General features: G+C 39.3%; 2 protein-coding genes across 2 annotated transcripts; one reads left to right on the top strand and one right to left on the bottom strand.

Annotated features, from left to right (window-relative positions):
* Window positions 1–1822: 1822 nt before the first annotated feature.
* gcc2 (GRIP and coiled-coil domain containing 2) lies at window positions 1823–19790 on the top strand. Its single transcript, XM_077536834.1, has 24 exons — window positions 1823–2026; window positions 3474–3536; window positions 3674–3758; window positions 3829–3908; window positions 3990–4094; window positions 4237–4729; window positions 4967–6798; window positions 7326–7386; window positions 7575–7675; window positions 7807–7905; window positions 9263–9382; window positions 10241–10405; window positions 11216–11320; window positions 11713–11875; window positions 12092–12192; window positions 12303–12380; window positions 12462–12599; window positions 13404–13525; window positions 13655–13831; window positions 13989–14197; window positions 15900–16115; window positions 16265–16404; window positions 18361–18562; window positions 18661–19790. The coding sequence occupies exons 1-24, from the start codon at window positions 2021–2023 to the stop codon at window positions 18732–18734; spliced, it is 4935 nt and encodes a 1644-aa protein (XP_077392960.1). The 5' UTR covers window positions 1823–2020; the 3' UTR covers window positions 18735–19790.
* tmem223 (transmembrane protein 223) lies at window positions 16664–17619 on the bottom strand. Its single transcript, XM_077536835.1, has one exon. The coding sequence runs from the start codon at window positions 17482–17484 to the stop codon at window positions 16744–16746; it is 741 nt and encodes a 246-aa protein (XP_077392961.1). The 5' UTR covers window positions 17485–17619; the 3' UTR covers window positions 16664–16743.
* Window positions 19791–19829: the final 39 nt, after the last annotated feature.

Genomic DNA, 19829 nt, shown 5'->3' with positions numbered 1-19829 from the left:
TTTAATTTTTCTTTTTTTTTTCTTCTTTTTTCAACATGTTAGTGTATGTGAGCACTTTTTGCAATGCATGTTTTAAATATATTGAAGGGGGAAAAAACATTTAAATTAGCATAGATTAATAATAACCCATCTGTGTGGTTTTAGTGACAACTTTATATTCAGCCACTGAAGTCATCTTACAGCACAGATTCTTTATTAAACATTAGCCTATTATGTAACAAGCCAACATAATTAACAAACAGCCCAAGACGCAGTGACATATCATTCATCTTTGGGGAGTTCAAGTGTTGATCTTTATTTAGGAAACACACTCTCTCGAGGTCTAAACTGAAAAGAACAATCAAGGGTTCAGTTCCAACAATATCACAGTGAAATGTCAAAGCTATATGTTAAAATGTCAGCTCCATTAATGGTGCTGCCAGTCTACAGGAGAAAAATGTCAGGAAGAAAACATGCACCGGCAGTGAAAGAAGATGTGAAGTCATTGATACTTATGCAAATACTGAGGCACAATGTTCTCATGATCCTTGAGCGGTCGTTTCTTTAAATTTAAATGACTTTGGTATTTGTTGCTGTTTACTGGGGCAATTAATGATTTCATCTTAGTTGGCTAAAGAGTCCTTTTGAAAGGCTTCAATCACACTCAAGGTGGTCACATAACCAACATCAAAGTCACCTTTCACTGATTGGTAGGAACTGAAGTGCACGAGAGTGGAGTGGCAAAATGAGAAGTAGGCCTAAAGGAGGTCAAGACAGAGGGCATGACAAGTTGACTGTTTCTTTGTCTTTGGCTTTTTGCAACATAATACGGTGAAATTCTATGTTACTCAGTGTTTCACTAAAGAAAAAGAGAAAATAAGAGGATAGCTGTTCCTTCTCACACTCTAAAGTTGACCAGGCCATTCATTGCTAGTGTCAGATATTACCACAAAGCCATCCCTGATTGACAACTTTGGAAAAACACGACAGCAAAATACTGCCCGATGCCCAGAGAGGAAACGCAGCGGGCTGTGATTGAAGGGTTTGACCCAGGAGGGGGAAAAGGCGTAGATTCAGAGATGGTCTCTTCCAGAGGAGACAGGGAGTCAGCAGAGCGCCTGCCCCTCTGCCCATTGCATCCACTACTTGTCAGGATGAGAGGCATCTTGCTAAGCTCCCTCTGTCAGTTCTTCTATCATTCATGTCAAAACAGTCTCCATATTCAGTAGATGAAATTGGCTCTTACGTGATGGGAATAGTGAGGCACAGTTACAGTGTCCACCAGGTTTGTATGCGTCAGGGCACAGAAGCACTCCTTCCTTTCAACTGTTTATGACAGCATCCAACATCTTTTCTGTCCTTCAAGTAATTGCAGAAACAAAAGTGATATTTGTAGTGGTGCTATGGTTCCAAAGAGTGTGCCTCTTTAATTTATCAACACTCTTGTGAAATGATTTAACATCTAGTGTGGTAGAATTAAACAAAAAAATGCCCACAGCTGAAATTATGTGTAAATTATTAAGTATTTGATTATTTTATTTTTTTAAATGAAACAAGATAAATAATAATAATAATAATAATAATAATAATAATAATAATAATAATAATAATAATATTATTATTTCGAAATCAACACTTTTTTTTTAAAATAAATTGACAATTATATAACATCTTGTAACTCAACAGACGCTTCTTTTTTCTCTGTCTTTCTCTCTCTTTATTCATTCAATCAATATACAAAATATGGGGGGAAATTAAATACAATCATTGTATACAGTACAAACAAACGCTTCTTTATTCGTCTTCCTGAGGGGTGTGACGAACCACGTGCTGACGTCACTCGTCTGACGACTGCGGAAGTAATCAGCTAACACTACGGAACACAACTCGAGAGCAAAACAGTGATATTTGTGTCGTGTTCAATCTAAAAGAGAACGGGCATTATTGAATAAACCTCATTTACAGTGTCCGGCCAGCTTTACTGTGATCGCGTCGTGGCTGCGAGGCGATTCCAAGGATATTAAAACATTTCTAGAGTGAAATGGAGGTAAGTGAACGACCTGCAATTTGCTTTAGCGACAGCACAAGTGAGTGAGTTAAATACTAAACAAGATATTCAACCAAAGGTACTGTTATCTGATGGAATGCTAGAGTAAATGTACAGCATGATAACTTCAGGAAGCAGACTTCGTGTTATCTTCAGTCTGCTCATCTCGAAAGCTAAGCTTGTATAAAAAAGTAAAAACAAATAACAAAAAAAAAAAACAATGTTGAGACACAAGTATTTTTTTTATTTCTTTTTTTTTTTTTAGTTTTACTTTAAATTTTGATTCGAGGTGTTCCCTATGAGTGGGTCCTTGTCCACCAGTGCTGAGTAAATGGTGAATCAATTTTTATTTGTTCCTTTTAATCCTGCATGAATGTCAAATAGCAAAAATGTGAAAGTGATATTTCCTTACACACACACATTACAACAATAGTAAATTTGTCTTATAAAATAACATAAATTAAGGTAGACAGTTCAGTTGCAAGCACTGCTTAACTTATTTGTTTACACTTGTAAAGTAAGCAGCACAATAAGCAGAGATAACATAGAAAACTAAATTGTTTTTTGAAGTAAAGTACTCAGAGGTTTTGGATTTTTATTAGGCAGACAGATGACAACAGCTTTGATTGGTCAAATGGGATAAATGTTGAAAGTAGTTACAAAATTGTAGACATGGAATGAGCACTTCAAATGCATCTAAAATCCTTCACAACAAATAAATACACAAAAAACTGACTGCTGAAGAAAATGACCAATTCTACTGCCCACACTGCTCTTCTGACCAATAATCAAACACTGGCGCTAGCTTAAGGCGGGCTTTTAAAGCAAGTGTCGGCTTTTCAAACATCACAGTAACTTCAACTAGTTGATGTCAAACTGCCAGATAAATTAGTTCCCTTGAGTTCATCCAATTTTCAAAATTTTTGGTATGTTATTTTATTTATTTATTTATTTTAAACTTTGGCTGAAGTGGCTATTCCAACCAGACTCAGCATTCTGGATGACTGTCATTTTTTGGGAAATCTCGTCACGTTGCTAATACAACGAAAAGTGATTCAAATACAGGTCTAAGTAATGGAGTAAAAGTAGCATATCTTCTTCGCAAAAATACTCCAAAATAAATCGTATGTTGAATTGAATATACTCTGACGAGTACAATTTATCCAAAACATGCAATACAGTAGAGTAAATGGAGTGTGTTTTAACTTCTGCTCCCAACTAAAATGGAACTGAAAATACTTTTCACGAGAACTAAAGTAAATCTAAACAAGACATTTTCATACGGAATCCCCACAGGGGTTAGAGCAGGTGTTTTATGAAACTCCTCAAACACTATTCATGGGTTAGATGAAATTTAACTAATTAAGTAAATAAACATGCATGTGTCATTTTCTGTAATCATATTTGCAATGTCATATATTACTCAGTGTGACGTCATTTTTCACAGGACCCTGGTGGCACAGTAGCTGAGTCTGTGGCTTCACCGCCAGCTGGTGCGCCCAAGTCGAAGGTTGTTGTGCACTTGTAATGTAACCCATAGACCAAATTGAATTTAGAGTTTTTTTGTCTTAATGTGTACAGACAGACACTGATATAATGACTGATGATGATTAATGGTTTTCTTGTTTCTTCTTTCTGAACACATAGCTGGACACATTGTCCAAAGATGATCTTATTAAATTTACCAAAAAGCAGATGGCTGCTTTCCAAAAGATGAAGAGCAGATGTGCAGGTGATCACATGCTTATTTTCAGGCTGAGGGCTAATGAGGTTCAAGTAGATGACCTGACATGCATTTACAGATTTAGAGAAAGAAGTCAAAGCTCTCAAAGAACATTCCAAAAACATCCCCAACATTTCCGATGAATCCACATTAATACAGGTTTGAATGTTTCATATCATAATGTCATTATTGTAAACCAACCAATATAGCTTTGTGCTGTACCTGAACTGTGTGTGACAGGAGCTGACTGAGCGGATGGACGCATTATTACTGGAGAAGGCAGAAACCCAGCAAAGCCTTGCACTAACTCGTAAAGAATTGGAGCACACCAAGCAGCTTGCCAAGGTCAACTAAAATACCAAAAATAAATAAAATACCAAACTATTACTCTTAATCTGATGTACTAATTGCTTCTTGTTGCCTATTTCTGCATTCAGGTACAATCACGTGTAGAACTGAATCTTACAGTCACACTTTGTCTTTGCAGGATGATGTCACAAACCTTGGACGTGTCATAGAAGAGCACAGAAGAACAATTGATATTCTAAATACAAGCATAGAGGAATCCAATAGTAAGCACCAAGATGAAGTCGCATATTTTCAGAAATTGTTGAAGGAGCGAGAAGACAGTGACAGGGAGTTAGACAATGAAAGAGAGAAAGCAAACCCAATTGAGGAAGCCAGTGCTCAATGTCATCCAGAAGAGAACACATTTTCCCCAGAGGTTAAGCTTCAAACTCTTCAAGCTGAACTGGAAGCAATTCAAGAAAGAAACTCCAAAGAGATCGCTGAGCTGCAAGAGAGTCATCAGAATCAGCTGACTGAAGCCCAGCAGGAGATCGAGAACCTGAAGGAGGATTTGGCTCAGAGGACTCTGCAGCACGAGGAGGAGCTGAAAGCTTTGGAGGAGGACTGTGAGATCGAGAGGGAGCGTCTTCTGTTGATCCAGGAAGAGCTGACTGAACAGCTGGCCCTCAAAGGTACAACAAATTTCAATTTAAATGAACTCCTTGTTTGTAATTTGATTGACTGTACCTTCAATCCAGATACAGTCATTTGAGCTCACAGTGCTACCAAATTAATATAGCGGTAATTATCATTAAGTTAGTTTAAACAAACGTAAGCCTAGTCATTGAGTCCAGAAAAAAAGATGGGGAAAAACATGCTTAAATGAAAGAAGCTAATGTTTACAGTTAATGTCACCTTTACTTAAACAGATAGTTACCTCCAGGATGTCCAAGAAGAAGATGAAGAACCTGGTCGCAGTTCAGGGATCGCGAAGATGCTGGCGCTGTCGACATGCAGTCAGGCAGAATCCAGCCTTGTTGATGGCGAGCTTACACAAGGTGGAACACTGAAAGTGGCCCTGGAAGACCTTCACGCTCAGAACACAATGTTACAAGATGAACTCACTCTGCTCAGTAATGTGAAGAGCGAGCTGGAGGCAGAGCTGGAGAGAGTCAAGGATGAGTTCCAGATGGAGAGAGAGGAGATGGACTTCAAAATCAATGAGCTGCAGATGATTCGGGAAAGTGACCCAACAGCAACAAGCCCAAATGTCGTTAATGTTGAGTCAGAGACAAACGTGTCAGGTGATTCCAAGGAGCCCGTCCAAGACCAAAATTCATTAGAACAAGATGAGCAAGAGAGGCTCAGGTCCCAGTGTGCGGTATTGACCCGAGAGAGGGACTCTGCTCTGGCTGACTTCTACCACATTAAGGGCATACTACAAAACCTGGAAACCGAACTAGGTCAGAAGACAAACGATTTTGTTCTCCAATATAAAGCCATGAAGGAACAAGGGGAAAACACTGTAAAGAACCTCCAATACAAGACAGAGCAACTCAGCCAAGAGAAGGAAGAATTGTCAGCAAACGTCAGAGAGGTTACAGAAGAGAGAAATGTTCTGATGGAGACTGTGGGGAATCTAAAGCTCAAACTTGAGAGTTACTCTGCTGATGAGCAGAAACTACAGTCCTCTGCAGAGAAACAAACAGCCTTAGCACAGGAGCTCAATCAATCTGTGGAAAAGCTTACCAGGCAGAATGAAGAGATCCTCTCTCAACTGCAAATAAAAGAAAACATGACTGAAGACCTAAATGAGATGGTGAATACACTGACTGAAGAGCGAGACAGAACGCAATCCCTGCTTCAATTTCAGGAGGAGGAGATGCAGGACCTTAAAAATAAAAATGCCAAAGATATTGAGAGCCTGCTGGACGAGAAGCAGGCAGCACAACTACTGAAAGATGAGACCGAAAGAGAGTTGAAAATGTTGAAAATGGAGAAGGAGAACGAAATGCAGATTTTAAAGGAGGAGAGAGACAAAATGGAGGCAAGCCTGAAAGAGGAAGTGAATAGAATGCAGGAGGCTGCATCCTCTTCGGCACTGACTATTAAAAACATCTCCTCGGAAAATGCTTGCCTCCATGAAAAACTGGAAGAGACTTTAACTACACTTTCCCAAACCCAGAAAGAGCAAGACCTTTTGGGCTCCAAGTTGACCACCGTAGAGACTCAACTGGAGCAGCAGTCTTCCCAAAAAAGTGACCTTGAAGCCAAGGTGAATTCTCTGACAGAAGAAGCAGCACTCGCTGGGAGAGAACTTGAGGCTCAGTCTGAAGCACTAAAAAACTCAAAGGAAGAAATGGCAGACCTCCGAATACGCTTAGAAGAGTTGGAAATAGAGAGAACCCTGTTGAGGAGCAGTCTTGAAGAGGCTCGAGAAGAAAGACATTCTGATGCGATGGAAGGCGAGCTTCAGGCTGTGCAGCTGGAGCGGGACGCGCTAAGCGCCAACCTGGAGGAGACGCTGAGGGATACTGGAGGGCTGCTGAAAGACTTGAACGATATGAAGTCACTCAATGAGAAGATGTGTGCTGAGAATCAGATGTTACAAGCACAAATAAATCTGATGTCCCAAGAGAAGGAAGAAAAGGTGCAGGCTGACATTGACGTTTTAGAGCGAGAACGTACAGAATACAAACAAGAGCTGTTGGACAAGGACTCACAAATATCACAGTTAAGGGCTGAGTTGGCTGCCCTGCAGGTCAGTGTCGAGTCTCATGTTCCATATGTATGTGCTTTATGTATTTAATTCATTCACTCGCAGCCATTTTCACTGAAGCAACCCCCTTCGCTCCTGGCTGTTTTACTGGATTTTGTCTGATTTTGCAAGGACCACAGAATATTGTAGCATTGCTACAAAAACATGGAACCTACCCAAAGAAAGATTACAGTATCGTCTTTCAGCAAAAAATATATATTTATCTGTTTCCGTTTCGCAGCAATTAGCATTAGAATATTGCTAAGTTTCATCATTATTCACAAACCTGTTGAAAACACTCGGAAAAAGAGCTTGTTGTAACATGGCCTTGGCTGATCTCTTATACTCTGCTGCCACCTACTGGTCGTTTTCTGTAATAACTACCATTGCTTTAAGTTATCTCTTCAGGTCAGAAGCTGTATCAAAGCCTTCAGTATTCTCTAGCATAAAAAAAAGTATTTATATGTTTTTTGGGATTGAATGAGTTCTATCTTATTTCTTTTTCTCTGTTTACCCTGTTATTGTGCCAGGATTCCGCTGCCAAGTCTGCCTCTGAAGAAAATAAATACATGGAAATTACACAGAAAATAGGTATAGTCTTCTGCCTTGGCCTTATTTTTGTCCCATCCGTAGTGTAAATAACTAAAAAGTACATGTGTGTGTGTGATTGTCTCCTTTGGAGATATTGAATTAGAGGGTGGAATACTGTGGTTGATGGAAATTAAATGTATTCCTTCCGTTTTTGGAGCATTATTGTTAAGACTTGAGAATTATTTCAGGTGAATTGCAGAAGGACAACAAAGAGAAGGATGAGATGATGATCAAAATCAAGACAGTGGCTGTCAAAGCAAAGAAGGAGCTGGATACAGCTAAAAAGGAGGTACAGTGAATAATTTATATGACGTGAAGAGAATAACTCAATTCAAAACTACACTCACAGGTTTCTTGATGTGTAATCTCAGTGTTTATGTTAAAAAAATTTTTTAGATTTGTACCATTTTTTTTATTCAGGTTGCAAACCTCAAAGAGGAAATAGCATCTCTAAAAGCAGAACGAGAGAAAGTGAATATCTCAATGAAGGACATCATCCATAGTGCTGAAGGCTACAAGGTATTGTCTTAGACTGCAAAGAAACTGGTGAAAAAATTAGTGAATGAATTATCGTGTGATGTACAAATTAGAGACAACAGGAAGGGAAACTGAAGTTGGTGGAAATGAAGATGGTGAAGTTTTCTCTAGGAGTAACCAGGTTGGATAGGATTAGAAATAAGCTCATTAGACGGGGCAACTAAGGTTTGATGTTTTGGGGATAACGTTGGATGGAAGAGATTGAGATGGTTTGGACAGGTCCAATGCTGATATGATGAGTGTATTGGTAGAAGGATGATGATGATCAGAAATAGGAAGTAACGAAGTACAAATACTTTGTTACTTTACTTGAGTTTTTTTTCAGTACTTTCCTATTTATTTTTTAGACTACTTTTTACTTGTGTCCGTTACATTTTAACATGAGTATCTGTAATGCATGTTGGCTTTCATCAGATGGCTATTTTTAATATAAAAACACCATTAGCCATGAATTTGAACAAGGCAAGTTAGTGCAGTCGTTAGAACAATTTCTTCTCCCATGGAGTACTTGGGTTCAAACCCCGCTTGGACCACATTCGATGGTTTGATAACAACTGACTATCTTTTCATGAAATGGATGATAATTTCTCTGAAATGATTAAATCCCACTTTAGACAGATTGTAGTTTAAGTTTTCTTATTCATTTATCTTTCAACTGCAATTAAAACTTCAACTATCTTTCAATTTACTTCATAAGCATTCAGCTTAGCATTCGGCTATTAGCATTCAGCTTTCACCATTCCCACCCAATTTCTCCAGAAATTTTACCAAAGTTGTTCTGTATACAAGTAATTGTACTTTTACTCAAGTAGTGAATGTCAGTACTTTTCCGATCTCTGATGAGTAAGACCACAGAGAATGGTTGCTAGCCGTAGTGATGAAAAATATTAAGGCAGTTGTTAGAGAGGAGGGTGCAAATGGAAAAAGATGCACTGTAGCAAGAAGATAAAAATGGGTTAAATTTGTTTATTTAAAAAATAATTGATATTGTCTTGGAATTGATGTTCTGAAAATAACATGTAGCCAAAGTATAAACAATATCAGCATCTGTGCGTCAGCTGAAATCAGCATAAAGCCGATTCATCTATTGTTTTGGAACTCTGAAAGAAAAAGGGGAAAAGAAGCATTTTATATCTAAAAATAGAGTCATAATCCCAGCGGTTTCCATAACCAGCCCCCCCTTCCTGGCGCTTCTTTCGGTATAAACAAAATCACTGAGTCGCATCTAATGACCACCATGTCCCCGACTCAAACGTAAATGCAGGTAATATCTGAGATGCATATAGTTTGCCTTCACTGAGCTCTCCGGTCTGTGTCGTGTGTGTGCGTGTGTGTGTAGAACCTGCAGATGGATTATGACAAGCAGACGGAGCAACTGGATAAAGAGAGAGAGAAGGTGGAGGCAGCAGAGAGACAGATCGCTGACCTGACCAAACACCTCAACAGTGCTGTCACACAGGTATAACACAAATACATGTTTAATCACCAACATACACATTACCGTGGACAAATACAAACTGCTCACGCTAGCTAGTAACTCTTTAGGCAGTGCTCCTTCATCCAGATAACAGGCCTCCAATACCTCTCACATATGTCACTTTCCATCCTATTTCCAGCCGGCGACACTTTGCCCAGTTATGCTTGGCAGTGCGGCACTCACAAATGGCCCATCCGATTTGAGTGGGTGAGCCCAGGAGGAGTTTGGTTTATAGTGACTGAATGCTCCTCTCGCCCAAACTCATAACTGTCTCTTTGCAATAAGAACCACCGGCAGGTAAATGGAGCACAGTAAAGCTTCCATCTGCCGCCCGGCAGTGCAGCGCCTTTTTTCCAAGGAGGCAGTTTCTTTTTTTTTTTTTTGCGTGCACTCATTGGTCTCAGGGGGAGAAGGCAAACTGGAAGCCAGTCAGGGAATTTAGAGTACATCTGGACATCTCTGTTTACTCACCGTAGTGTCAATGTTTTGGCTGACAGATGATGAGGAGACAGCGGTTGCTGGTTCAGTGTTCCTCGCAGACGGAGCCCGCAGAGTCTGCTGCTGTCAGATTTGCATGAGAGGTTTTCAAATGTTGTTGTGTAAATGTAGAATATATTCGCTCATTAGCATTTTACAGCTGAAACATTCAATTTGTTGTTGTGGGGGGTTTTGTCACCCTTTAACGTCTCAGTGGGAATATTAAAACGGGAATGATTGACTAAATATGCCACCATTTTCTATTTAAAAAAAAAACAAAGCTTAAATCATTTTAAAAGAAGACCTAAGATTACCTTAGATAATAACAAACCCTTATAATGGCAGGAATGTTTTTATTTACAGGTCGATACGATCAGCAGTGAGAAGGAGGACCTTGTTGCTGCTCTGGAGACCTCCAGGAGCACGGTGAAGCAGATTGAAGTTCAGATCCAAGAGCTGGAAAAGCAGTCAGCCAGTCTAGCCAGAGATTTTTTAGCGGAGAAGGCAATGAAAGACCAAAAGATCAAGGTAGAAAACATGCATGCCAAACATTTGCCACTTTTAAAAATGTACGTAAAATTTGAATGTACCGTAAGTTTGTGAGGTCAAATCAATTAAATGATACCCAACAATCAAGTATTATTGATTACATTTTTGCAAACCTTTTTCTATTCTTGAGTTCATCCCCTCTTTATATAGGTGTGTTTTGCTCTTTCATGCACTTGGATGAATAATGAAAAATTGACATGCAAACAAAGTGTTCTTGTCATTTTCATAAGAAGTAGCATCTTTTCAAAAATCTCATTTTGTCAAACAGTTTTAATATCATACTATTTTAAAATATTGTATGTAGAAGTAAGTGCCACCATCTTCTGGTATCTAAAGACAATTAGAAACATTTTGGTTGGGGGCATCTAGGGCTGTGGAATTAATCGAAATTCAATTACAATTTCAATGCTTAAACATTTTCTTGTTTTGTACCAAAAAATAATCGTTTGAATAATTGTGATTTCAAAATAATCGTGATTATTATTTTTTCCATAATCGAGCAGCCCTAGGGGCATAAATTACTTGGTGATTTTCGCTTTTCGCTAATGCTAGCCAAATGAAGCTTCATGAAGCACTTGCGATATTTTTGTTTTACTCCTCTAGATGGCACTCTTGGTTTAAAGATGCATTGCACTAGCCTTAATGTGTAAACCAAGAGCACCATCTGGAGGAATAAAAACATACTGCAAGCGCTTCATGAAGCTTCATTTCCCCCTCACTTAGAACATGTAAAAATTTACTGAAGTTGATTAAAAAAATGCTTTTGTATAACCCTCGTGTGTGTTTCAGGATCTGTCAAGGGCCACAAAAGATGTGGATGATCTAAAAGCCCAGCTCAACAAACAGCAGCAGCAGTCGCAGCACACTGCCCACGAGCTGGAGCAGCTACGCAAGGTACAACAATTCACTAAGACGCACAGCTTTTTAGCCTCTCCTGTCTCTGAGGAGTTCTCCAGTCAAGTGCTGTGACCGGTGATGGCTGGCCTGCAGCTACAGGAGTAGCTCTCTCTCTCGAGAGAGAGAGAGAGAGAGAGAGAGAGAGAAAGAGCAAATGTTAGCCCACAGCAAAGGAAAGTGCTGCTGCTTTTCCATTAGTTGAGACGTTGACAGAACAAGAAGTTTACACGAAGGCTGCCGGGAGGGCTGACTTTTCAATGCGTCCTGTCCACGTCGTTAGTGCTGTTTGGACTTTTGATAATGAAACCGACAGTGCCACATAGCGTAATATAAGCGCCACAAAAACAAAACATTTCAAGTGATTTTTTTACTATCTATGTTCTTACTAGGAGGCGCAGCAGAACTCTCTGTTGGACATGGAGATGGCCGACTATGAACGTCTGGTCAAAGAACTCAATGCCAAACTCTCAGAAAAAGATGAGTGGTCTGAGGAGTTAAAGGCTCAAATAACCAAACTGACTGAGAAGGAGGAAATGCTAAAACAAGAAATTGGTATGCCTGATGCTTTCATGTCTTCATTTTCAATTAACCATGAGTTAACATGATAGACAATTTATTAATGTCTTCACTTTTGACGTGCATTTGTGTTCCACAACATTGTGATGTTAATTTAAGTCTGATCAATTTTTTTTGTCCTACTTGGTGTGTGACAGCATTATTTACGTCCCCTATTTATTTATGTTTGTATTTGCCTATTTATGTACCCAGAAACTTTGAAATCCCAGTTGGACCAAGGGGAAGAGAAAACCGCCAAAATCAAACAGTTGCTGGTGAAATCTGCAAAAGAGCTGTCGGATGCCAAGAAGCAGGTCTGTTACACTGCCACTTTCTGTGCTGATGAATGCTTATAATTATGAGGCCTTGTTGTTAGGAATAGTGAGTGAGAGTGTTACATTTACTGACATTTTCACACAAACAGGAAAACTCCCTGGCGCTGTTGCAGGCCTCGTTAAGAGGAGAGCTGGAGGCTAACCAGCAACTGTTAGAAAGCACCAAAGTAAGGCCTCGAGAACAACACCATTTGACGTTTTTAGCTTCAATCATAACACATGACGCTGTGTGTTTGTTTTCATGTGAGATTGAGGTTTGTGACCTGACCGCTGAGCGCCATCGTCTGCAGGAACAACTCAGGTCTGCATTGGAGCAACAGCAAAGGAGCAGCAGTTCTCTGCAGCAAAGAATTAACAGCCTGCAGCAGGAGAGAGACATTGCTAAGGTGCAAACATATTGACACCTTAGCGGTCAGTGTATTTTCTAAAAAAAAATCACAACTTCAATTTTGACAGATCAACTCACTGGTTTCCTCCCTGCTATTGAATAACACTCTCAAATTGCTTCAGGGGAGGTTGTAATTACAGGCTCTTGCTTTGCTACTTTTATATAGACAAACAAAAAGAAAGGTTTTGATGACATTGCACTGTTGCAACTTTCTTCTTTTATTTGCAAGCAAACTCTAGATTATTTTTATTACTTGAATTAACTTAAGCGTTAATCACAAAAAATGATCGCATTAATCATGTATTAACGCAGATTAATCACACTATTAATTTTGACCGCAATTTATCCTTTAGCTGACAGCGGATGGTTACGTTAAAGGTAGCACAGGTTGTATTTGAACAATAAACATGCTTACATGCATTAAGGTAAAGCATTCAATAAATGTTCACGTATGACATTCTGAATATTTATATAAACTATTTGAAATTATGCAAGACAAGTAATTAGCTGATTAGAAAAAGAGGAGGATAAAAAAGGTTGAGACGTCTTCATAACATTAAATGTAAGAATTAACACATAACAGGTGCTCTTTAAATTTGGCAAGAAAAAATATGATCAAAGGCTTTTTAATTAAGCGATTAATCGTGATTAATCAAAATTCTAAGATGTGATTAATCTGATAAAAAAAATGCAATCGTTTATCGGCTCTACTTATACCACATAACCAAGTTGTTCTTGTGAAAGCAATCAATTGGCTTATTTACCACATTTTCTTTTTTTTCATTTTCTATGTTGTCTCTAGGCTGAACTTGTGACAACTGCTGAGGACTTTGAGAGTTATAAGGTTCGAGTACACAATGTGCTAAAACAGCAAAAAAGCAAGCTCAATGGGCAAGGTGAAAGCGATGCCAGCATGCGAGAAAGGTGAGACTTTTTTTTTTTTTTTTTTAAGACAATAAAACATGGTCAATTATAAGAACATCCCGCTGCACGCAGGATTTAACGTTTATTAGACTTTGATGACTGACACGAACGCATGTGTGAATCTGCCAGAGAGCAGTTGTTGACTCAGGTGGACGAGCTGAGGTCCAGATTGGAAGAGAGCCAGCAGACTCTCCAGAGTAGCACCGCAGAGCTGCAGCAGCTCCAGACTGAGCATGACACTCTGTTGGAGCGACACAACAAAATCCTGCAGGAAAATGTGAGCAAGGAGGCCGACCTCCGAGAGAGGTGAGCCAATTTTCAGTTAGCTAATATTAAAACTATCCAATATGGAATGTAATTTCTTCAAGTTTTTTCTTCTGTTGAATTTGTTTGCCACTCTTAACCCGGCTACTCTGAATCCGAAAGCTTTCTTTAATATTCCTTGCTTCATCTCCTCCTCCAGACTGCTGTCGGTGCAGTCCGAGAACGTGGATCTGCGGTCAGAGTTGGCTCAGGCTCAAGCTGACTCATCTTCCCAGATCGAGGCCCAGCGACATACCCACAGGGAGCAGCTGAGGAAGCTGCAGGACGACCACCGCGCCACAGTTGAGACGCTGCAGGGGCAGCTGGCTCGTGTTGAGGAGCAGCTCTTTAACCTGCAGAGTCAGAACAGTGAGTATTTGGGAGAAAAAAAATGAACCTTTTCATATTCACTAGCCTTATTTACATTTATAAGGGAGGGTAAAGGTTGACCAAGAAGAAATAATCTTTGGTCCAACTTAGCTTAGAAACAAATACAAAAAAAATACTGAAAGTAGTGCAAAAGAAAACCCCAAAAGATCCTAGACAACATCACAATCAAAACACGACCATCTGCTGTAAAAGACAACACCGGTCGCGAAGAAAATCATCAAGGGTTTGAAGTTTTCCATCTTGTTAATTCCGCGAGAGAAATGATGCAAGAGAGAAGTCAGGATGGCAGGTCGTTGGTGTGTTTATCGGCTGGAAGCTCATTCGTCACTTCCCACACAGCTGCCGCGCGGAGTCAAACGGCAAACACACACACGCGAGCAAGCGCTTGGAAAATGTCAGGTGTTGGCGACTGCTCCGCTCCGATCCCGCCTCTCGGTGTGGCGAGCAGCTCAGCGTGGCATCTGGACAGACGCATCATTAGTGGCTCGCACATGCATGCCAGGCTGTGAAGATGGGCCCAACGTTCGTCCTTACCAAAGTCATATTTCAGTCTGCCACAGTGTTTGACTTATATGGCAGCTAAATTAAATGATGAAGGGTTTATGTTTTACTTTATGTAAGTTCAATACATGCTCAAGTTTCATTTTGTCCTGCTTTTTTTTCTTATGTATAAATAAGATGACAATGTAGTTTTCTATTTATATACTTTTAGTGGTATAAATTAGGGGTGTCAGGTGATTTAATTTTTTTTAATCATAATTAATTGCATGACTTCATTAGTTAACTCATGATTAATCACAAATTTTACATCTGATCTAAATGTACATTACAATATTTTTTTCTCGTTAACAGTGGGGGTTAAAAGTGGGGGAAAAAAATGTTATACTAATAAAAATATGGACGTATATTTTACGTATTGATACAGTAATTTCATGAATCATAAAATTCAGTTAAAATTAAAAAAATGTACTGTAAAAAAAACGAGTGTGATATTGATTTGTTTTGAGGTCATCTTTCTACGACTAGATGGCATAATTACATTTGTAAGACATTGGTGACAGCTCAGCTCATTTTTCTTTTCATATTAAAACCCATCTAATCTTAAACATGAAGTAACTCATGAAATTTTGCACATTTTTAAAATTGTAAAATACAAATTGACCCCAGTTTGCACACATTTATTTATTATTATTAAATTTATTACTGCTAAATTTTGACGTTGACATGTCTGCGACGTTGCGGCCAGTTCAGGCTTTCCAAGGGGTGGTCTTTAATCCCGTGTTAAAAAATAAATAAAAAAAAGTGGTGTTAAAGGAACTTTAAATTAACTCAAAAATAATACACTAATTTTGACACCCCTAGTATTAATACAAGACGGCACTGGATCCTTCTTTGAGTGGTAAACCTACAAAATAAACACCTTAAGATTGCTCTAAACACACTCTTTTAGGTGGAAGACACTAAAAGTGGAGGTGGAGAGGTGATGGTTTGTTGACTGAGCTTGCCAGGTTCATTAATCACAATAGTCTCTGTTGTCCACCTTCTTGGCTCACCTATCAGGTGCTACTGTTGACCCGCTGAAGTTGTGTCTGCTGCCCCCTTATGTTGTAATTAAATAAAATGAGACCATAAATGACATTGAGCAGAGAGTGAAAAAATGTGCTCCATGGCCATTCTTCAGGCTCCGTGTCGGTCCAAGCCAGTCGGAAGCCTCTTGATACTCAACGCAGAACTGCAGACCAGAATCAGGCAGGTCTGGGACCAGTTGCCCCGGGTGACCCCCAGTCTATGGCCAGGGAGGAGTGTGAGGGCATGGAGACCACAGAGAATGAAAGTACCTCCCCGACATCACTACTTTCTCTGGAGCACCTTCTCATGTCACCGGACCCCAAGCAAGGTGGGTTCAAAGTACCAAGATTTGCACTCATGACATTTACTTTGGAAATGCACTGTTCACTTCCCTTAGCATTGTTTAACTAAATAGCCGGACCTCATATGCTCTTCCAGCTTTGTTTTTAATTAACATATATTGGGTTTGGTCTCCAGAGCCTTTCGTGTGGACTGTAGAACCCACCAAAGACGAACTTACTCACAAACTGAGCACAACAACACGCAGTCTGGAGCATATGAATAGCCTCCTGCATGAAACTGAGGCTACCAATGCTGTTCTCATGGAGCAGATCAATGTAAGTGAGATAACACGTTTCACTATGCTGTTTTTGAGACATCATTAAACAGCACTGAATCACAATGTGGGGAAGTAATCTTAGGAGATACTGGAATAAGGTGAAGTTTCATACACAATTTTGCTGCCATGGTAAGTTTAAAGCAACTGTCACTGTTAACTATTTTATACATCACGAGATGCTGATGCCATTTGATTGCAGATTGTGTTCTAAAAAGGAAAAAAAAGCAATCCTCATCAATTAATATTTAAGAAAACAATTGACAGTGAATTGTTTATTTGTAATTTTCACACACACAGTAGGATTTTAACAACAATTTGCATTAATCCAAAAGTCAATTTATAGAGGACGGTATGCCCCAACAGTTACATCAAATAGTTTTGCATTGTTGATAGTGCCGGCTTTGTCAATCAGAAAGTACAATTTGTGTCCCTTGATTTGGAGAGGGATGAATGAGGGGGACTCGTGTCTGTGGGCGTGGCAGGCGACCTGGGACAACGGAACTATCATTCTTCGGCCGTGGCCCATTCCCAGAGGTGACTGTGTGGTAACCGACACCATCTTCCCACCTCGGAGTAAAACCACCTGACTGACAGAGCGCCGAGAAAACAGAATTCCCAGTCCCAGTATGCATGCTCCTATTGTCACACATCCAACCGTGAAGCCATACCGCCAGGTGTTGGACCCCAGGTTCATTTCAAAACTCCACATCCCAGCCAAAGCGGTGTTGGTGGGAGTTTTATTCTTCTGCTCCCGGGTGGGACCAGTGTCTTTGAGGCCGGTGTAGGCGAAGTGAGCCAGGTACGACCAGAAGACAAACTGACCCACGCAGAAGACAGCGATGAGGCGGACGAAGCCCGTTCGGTCGTGTTGGAACAGGGTGACGTCTCTGGAGGGCTCAGTGAAGGTGTAGAGGCCGCGGCGTGCAAAAACACGTCTCCCCGGTCCGGCAAAACACACATGGGCAAGCCGGTTAGACACGCCACTCACTGGAAACTTTGACCGTAGTAACGCGACTTTTTCTTTGATAGTGATCGGACAGAGTGGACGTAATGCGCCGCAAATGCGAAGTAAACTCATTTTGTATGATAAATGTATTTTGTAGAGGAGATCAAACCAAAAACATTGGTATACGGCGAGAAATCCGAATAATAGTTGTTCACGTCGCGTTACCGGATCTATTTCAGCAGACACACAAGTCCGTGCATACAGAGTGCAGCCATTTTCGGTCATGACGTCATCGCGGGAGCTACGGCAAGCGCCGTCGAGCAAAAAGCCAATGTAGACAGTTTTTTTTTTATTTTATTTTTTTAAAAGTTTTTATTTACTTACTTACAAAGCCATAATGGGCTATTCAGCTTCATGGTTAAATTTCAGTGTAAACCTAAAGCTATGACCACAGATGACCTTAATTTTGATTTCCAGACTTTATATGTATGTGTGAGTGTGTGTGTGTGTATATATATATATATATTGTGAGGAATAAGGGGTATATATATATATATATATATATATATATATATATATATATATTTATATTTATTTATAAGTACAATACTAAGAACTTAGTGAACAAAATATTATTTTTTTTACTGCGGAAAATGGCTTGAGTCAAGTATTCCTATAACTGTGAGCAGTGTACTTAAAAACATAAATCATAGAGCAAATGACCGTATTTGGTAACATAACTTACATAATTATATGTTATTTAATCGAAAAGGAGGCCTCATGCCTCACTACAATTAAGCTTGCCAATCAGGAAAGAAAGAAAAAAGGGTGATTTTAAAAATGATGAAAGGTAACTATCATTAAAATATATAGTGCCAAAAACAGCTGCATACTTTTAGCATATATATTCCACATGTATCATATTTCATATCAAAATTTTGAGAGCTTGAGTATTTTCATAGACTTTTTGAATACACAAAATGTTGCTGATATCTTCCTATCTTGCAGTTGTTGAAGAGTGAAGTACGTCGGTTGGAGCGTAACCAGGAACGGGAGAAGAGTGTGGCCAACCTGGAGTATCTAAAGAACGTTTTGCTACAATTCATCTTCCTGCGGTCTGGAAGCGAGAGGCAGGCACTACTACCTGTCATTTACACCATGTTACAGCTCAGCCCAGATGAGAAAAGCAAACTGGCTGCCATTGCACAAGGTATAAGTAATACCTTTGTCTCTTGATAGTTGCACGCCATAATTCATTCATTATACCAAGGTTCTAATGCATGCTGTGCTCTCTACTGTGGTGTGCAGGCGATGAGGAGGCGTCAGGGACTCGGGGCTCAGGCTGGGGATCTTATCTCCACAGCTGGTCTGGGATCAGATAGACCATTACAGCATCAGCCAATAGCAGAGGTCTGGAAACATGGACATGACTTGAAGTCACAATAATTTGAAGGGCAAAATAGAGGGGACGAAGGAATGTATATTATTGCAAGTTGATAGATACAATTTATTCCTCATACAGTGACTGATAATATACCGCAGCTAAGGGCTCTTCCAGGAGGTGGCGCTCATAAGGCATTATAAAAACTGAATCTGTCTTGATAGTACTGTTTTTTCCATCTTTTTTTTTTTTTTGTAGCCCTATGCTTGAGATTTGGTAGTTTAAGTTATTTTCATTATTCTGATTATCCAGTCAACATATTTAATGGGCCAACTCATTCATCTGATTGTACTCTTCACTCCCATTATAAGTTGCTTATTTCGGGACATACTGTTGTCCTACCATATTTAATCATATTCCAAATTTGCCAGATTAAAGTAAAGGGGTGTTTGTAATGAGTCCAGGTAGAGGTCTATTTCATTATATATATTCATTATATATATATTTTTTAATCCACTTAACATTTCTTTCATTCCATATTTGCTTTCAAACGTGGATTTCTCATTTTACTTTTGTTAATTTATATTCAGGGATGGTGTTATTAAAAATATACTAGGAATGAATTGGCCTTGTTTTCGCAGGCTTCCCTTGACCAATATGTCTGAAAGAAATTATTTTCTACTTTTGCGTGGAACTCTGAAAACGATTATCTGTAAATTTCATCCATGAAGATGTGATTTATTCTTTCTTGTTGAGTGATTTGGCCTCTTATTTATTTTTGTGCTTTCTTAAGTTAATCTTCATTAACTCGAAGTTTATTTCTCATCTCAGTGGCAGCTGATTGTGATTCCTTCCACATAAATGAGTGTTAATTTTAATTAAGGGTTTTATATGGTAAGCATTATGTGAACCTTCCCAATTCAGGCCTAAATGAAGGTTTTCAAAGAAGTGATTCAGCATAGCAAGTTAATAAGCTTGGTAAATTCTGCTTGCCTATATGCTTTGACTAGCAAATATTACAAAAAAAATAAGTTCTATAAACTATGATACAATAAAAAAAAAATAATAATAAAAATTATGAGCTTCCATTCACTTG

The sequence above is a fragment of the Festucalex cinctus genome, chromosome 11, assembly GCF_051991245.1.
Source record: "Festucalex cinctus isolate MCC-2025b chromosome 11, RoL_Fcin_1.0, whole genome shotgun sequence".
In the NCBI taxonomy this organism is placed as follows: domain Eukaryota; kingdom Metazoa; phylum Chordata; class Actinopteri; order Syngnathiformes; family Syngnathidae; genus Festucalex; species Festucalex cinctus.
Note: the sequence above shows the minus strand (reverse complement) of the source record. Positions and strands in the feature narration are given on the sequence as shown.

Bases quoted from the DNA above. Each gene is read 5' to 3' on its own strand.
- gcc2 (XM_077536834.1), top strand. The intron at 4,730-4,966 runs GTACAACAAATT...TTACTTAAACAG, and splicing joins TGAACAGCTGGCCCTCAAAG to ATAGTTACCTCCAGGATGTC. The intron at 13,832-13,988 runs GTGAGCCAATTT...CTCCTCCTCCAG, and splicing joins GAGGCCGACCTCCGAGAGAG to ACTGCTGTCGGTGCAGTCCG.
- tmem223 (XM_077536835.1), bottom strand. From the start codon at position 17,484: ATGAGTTTACTTCGCATTTGCGGCGCATTACGTCCACTCTGTCCGATC.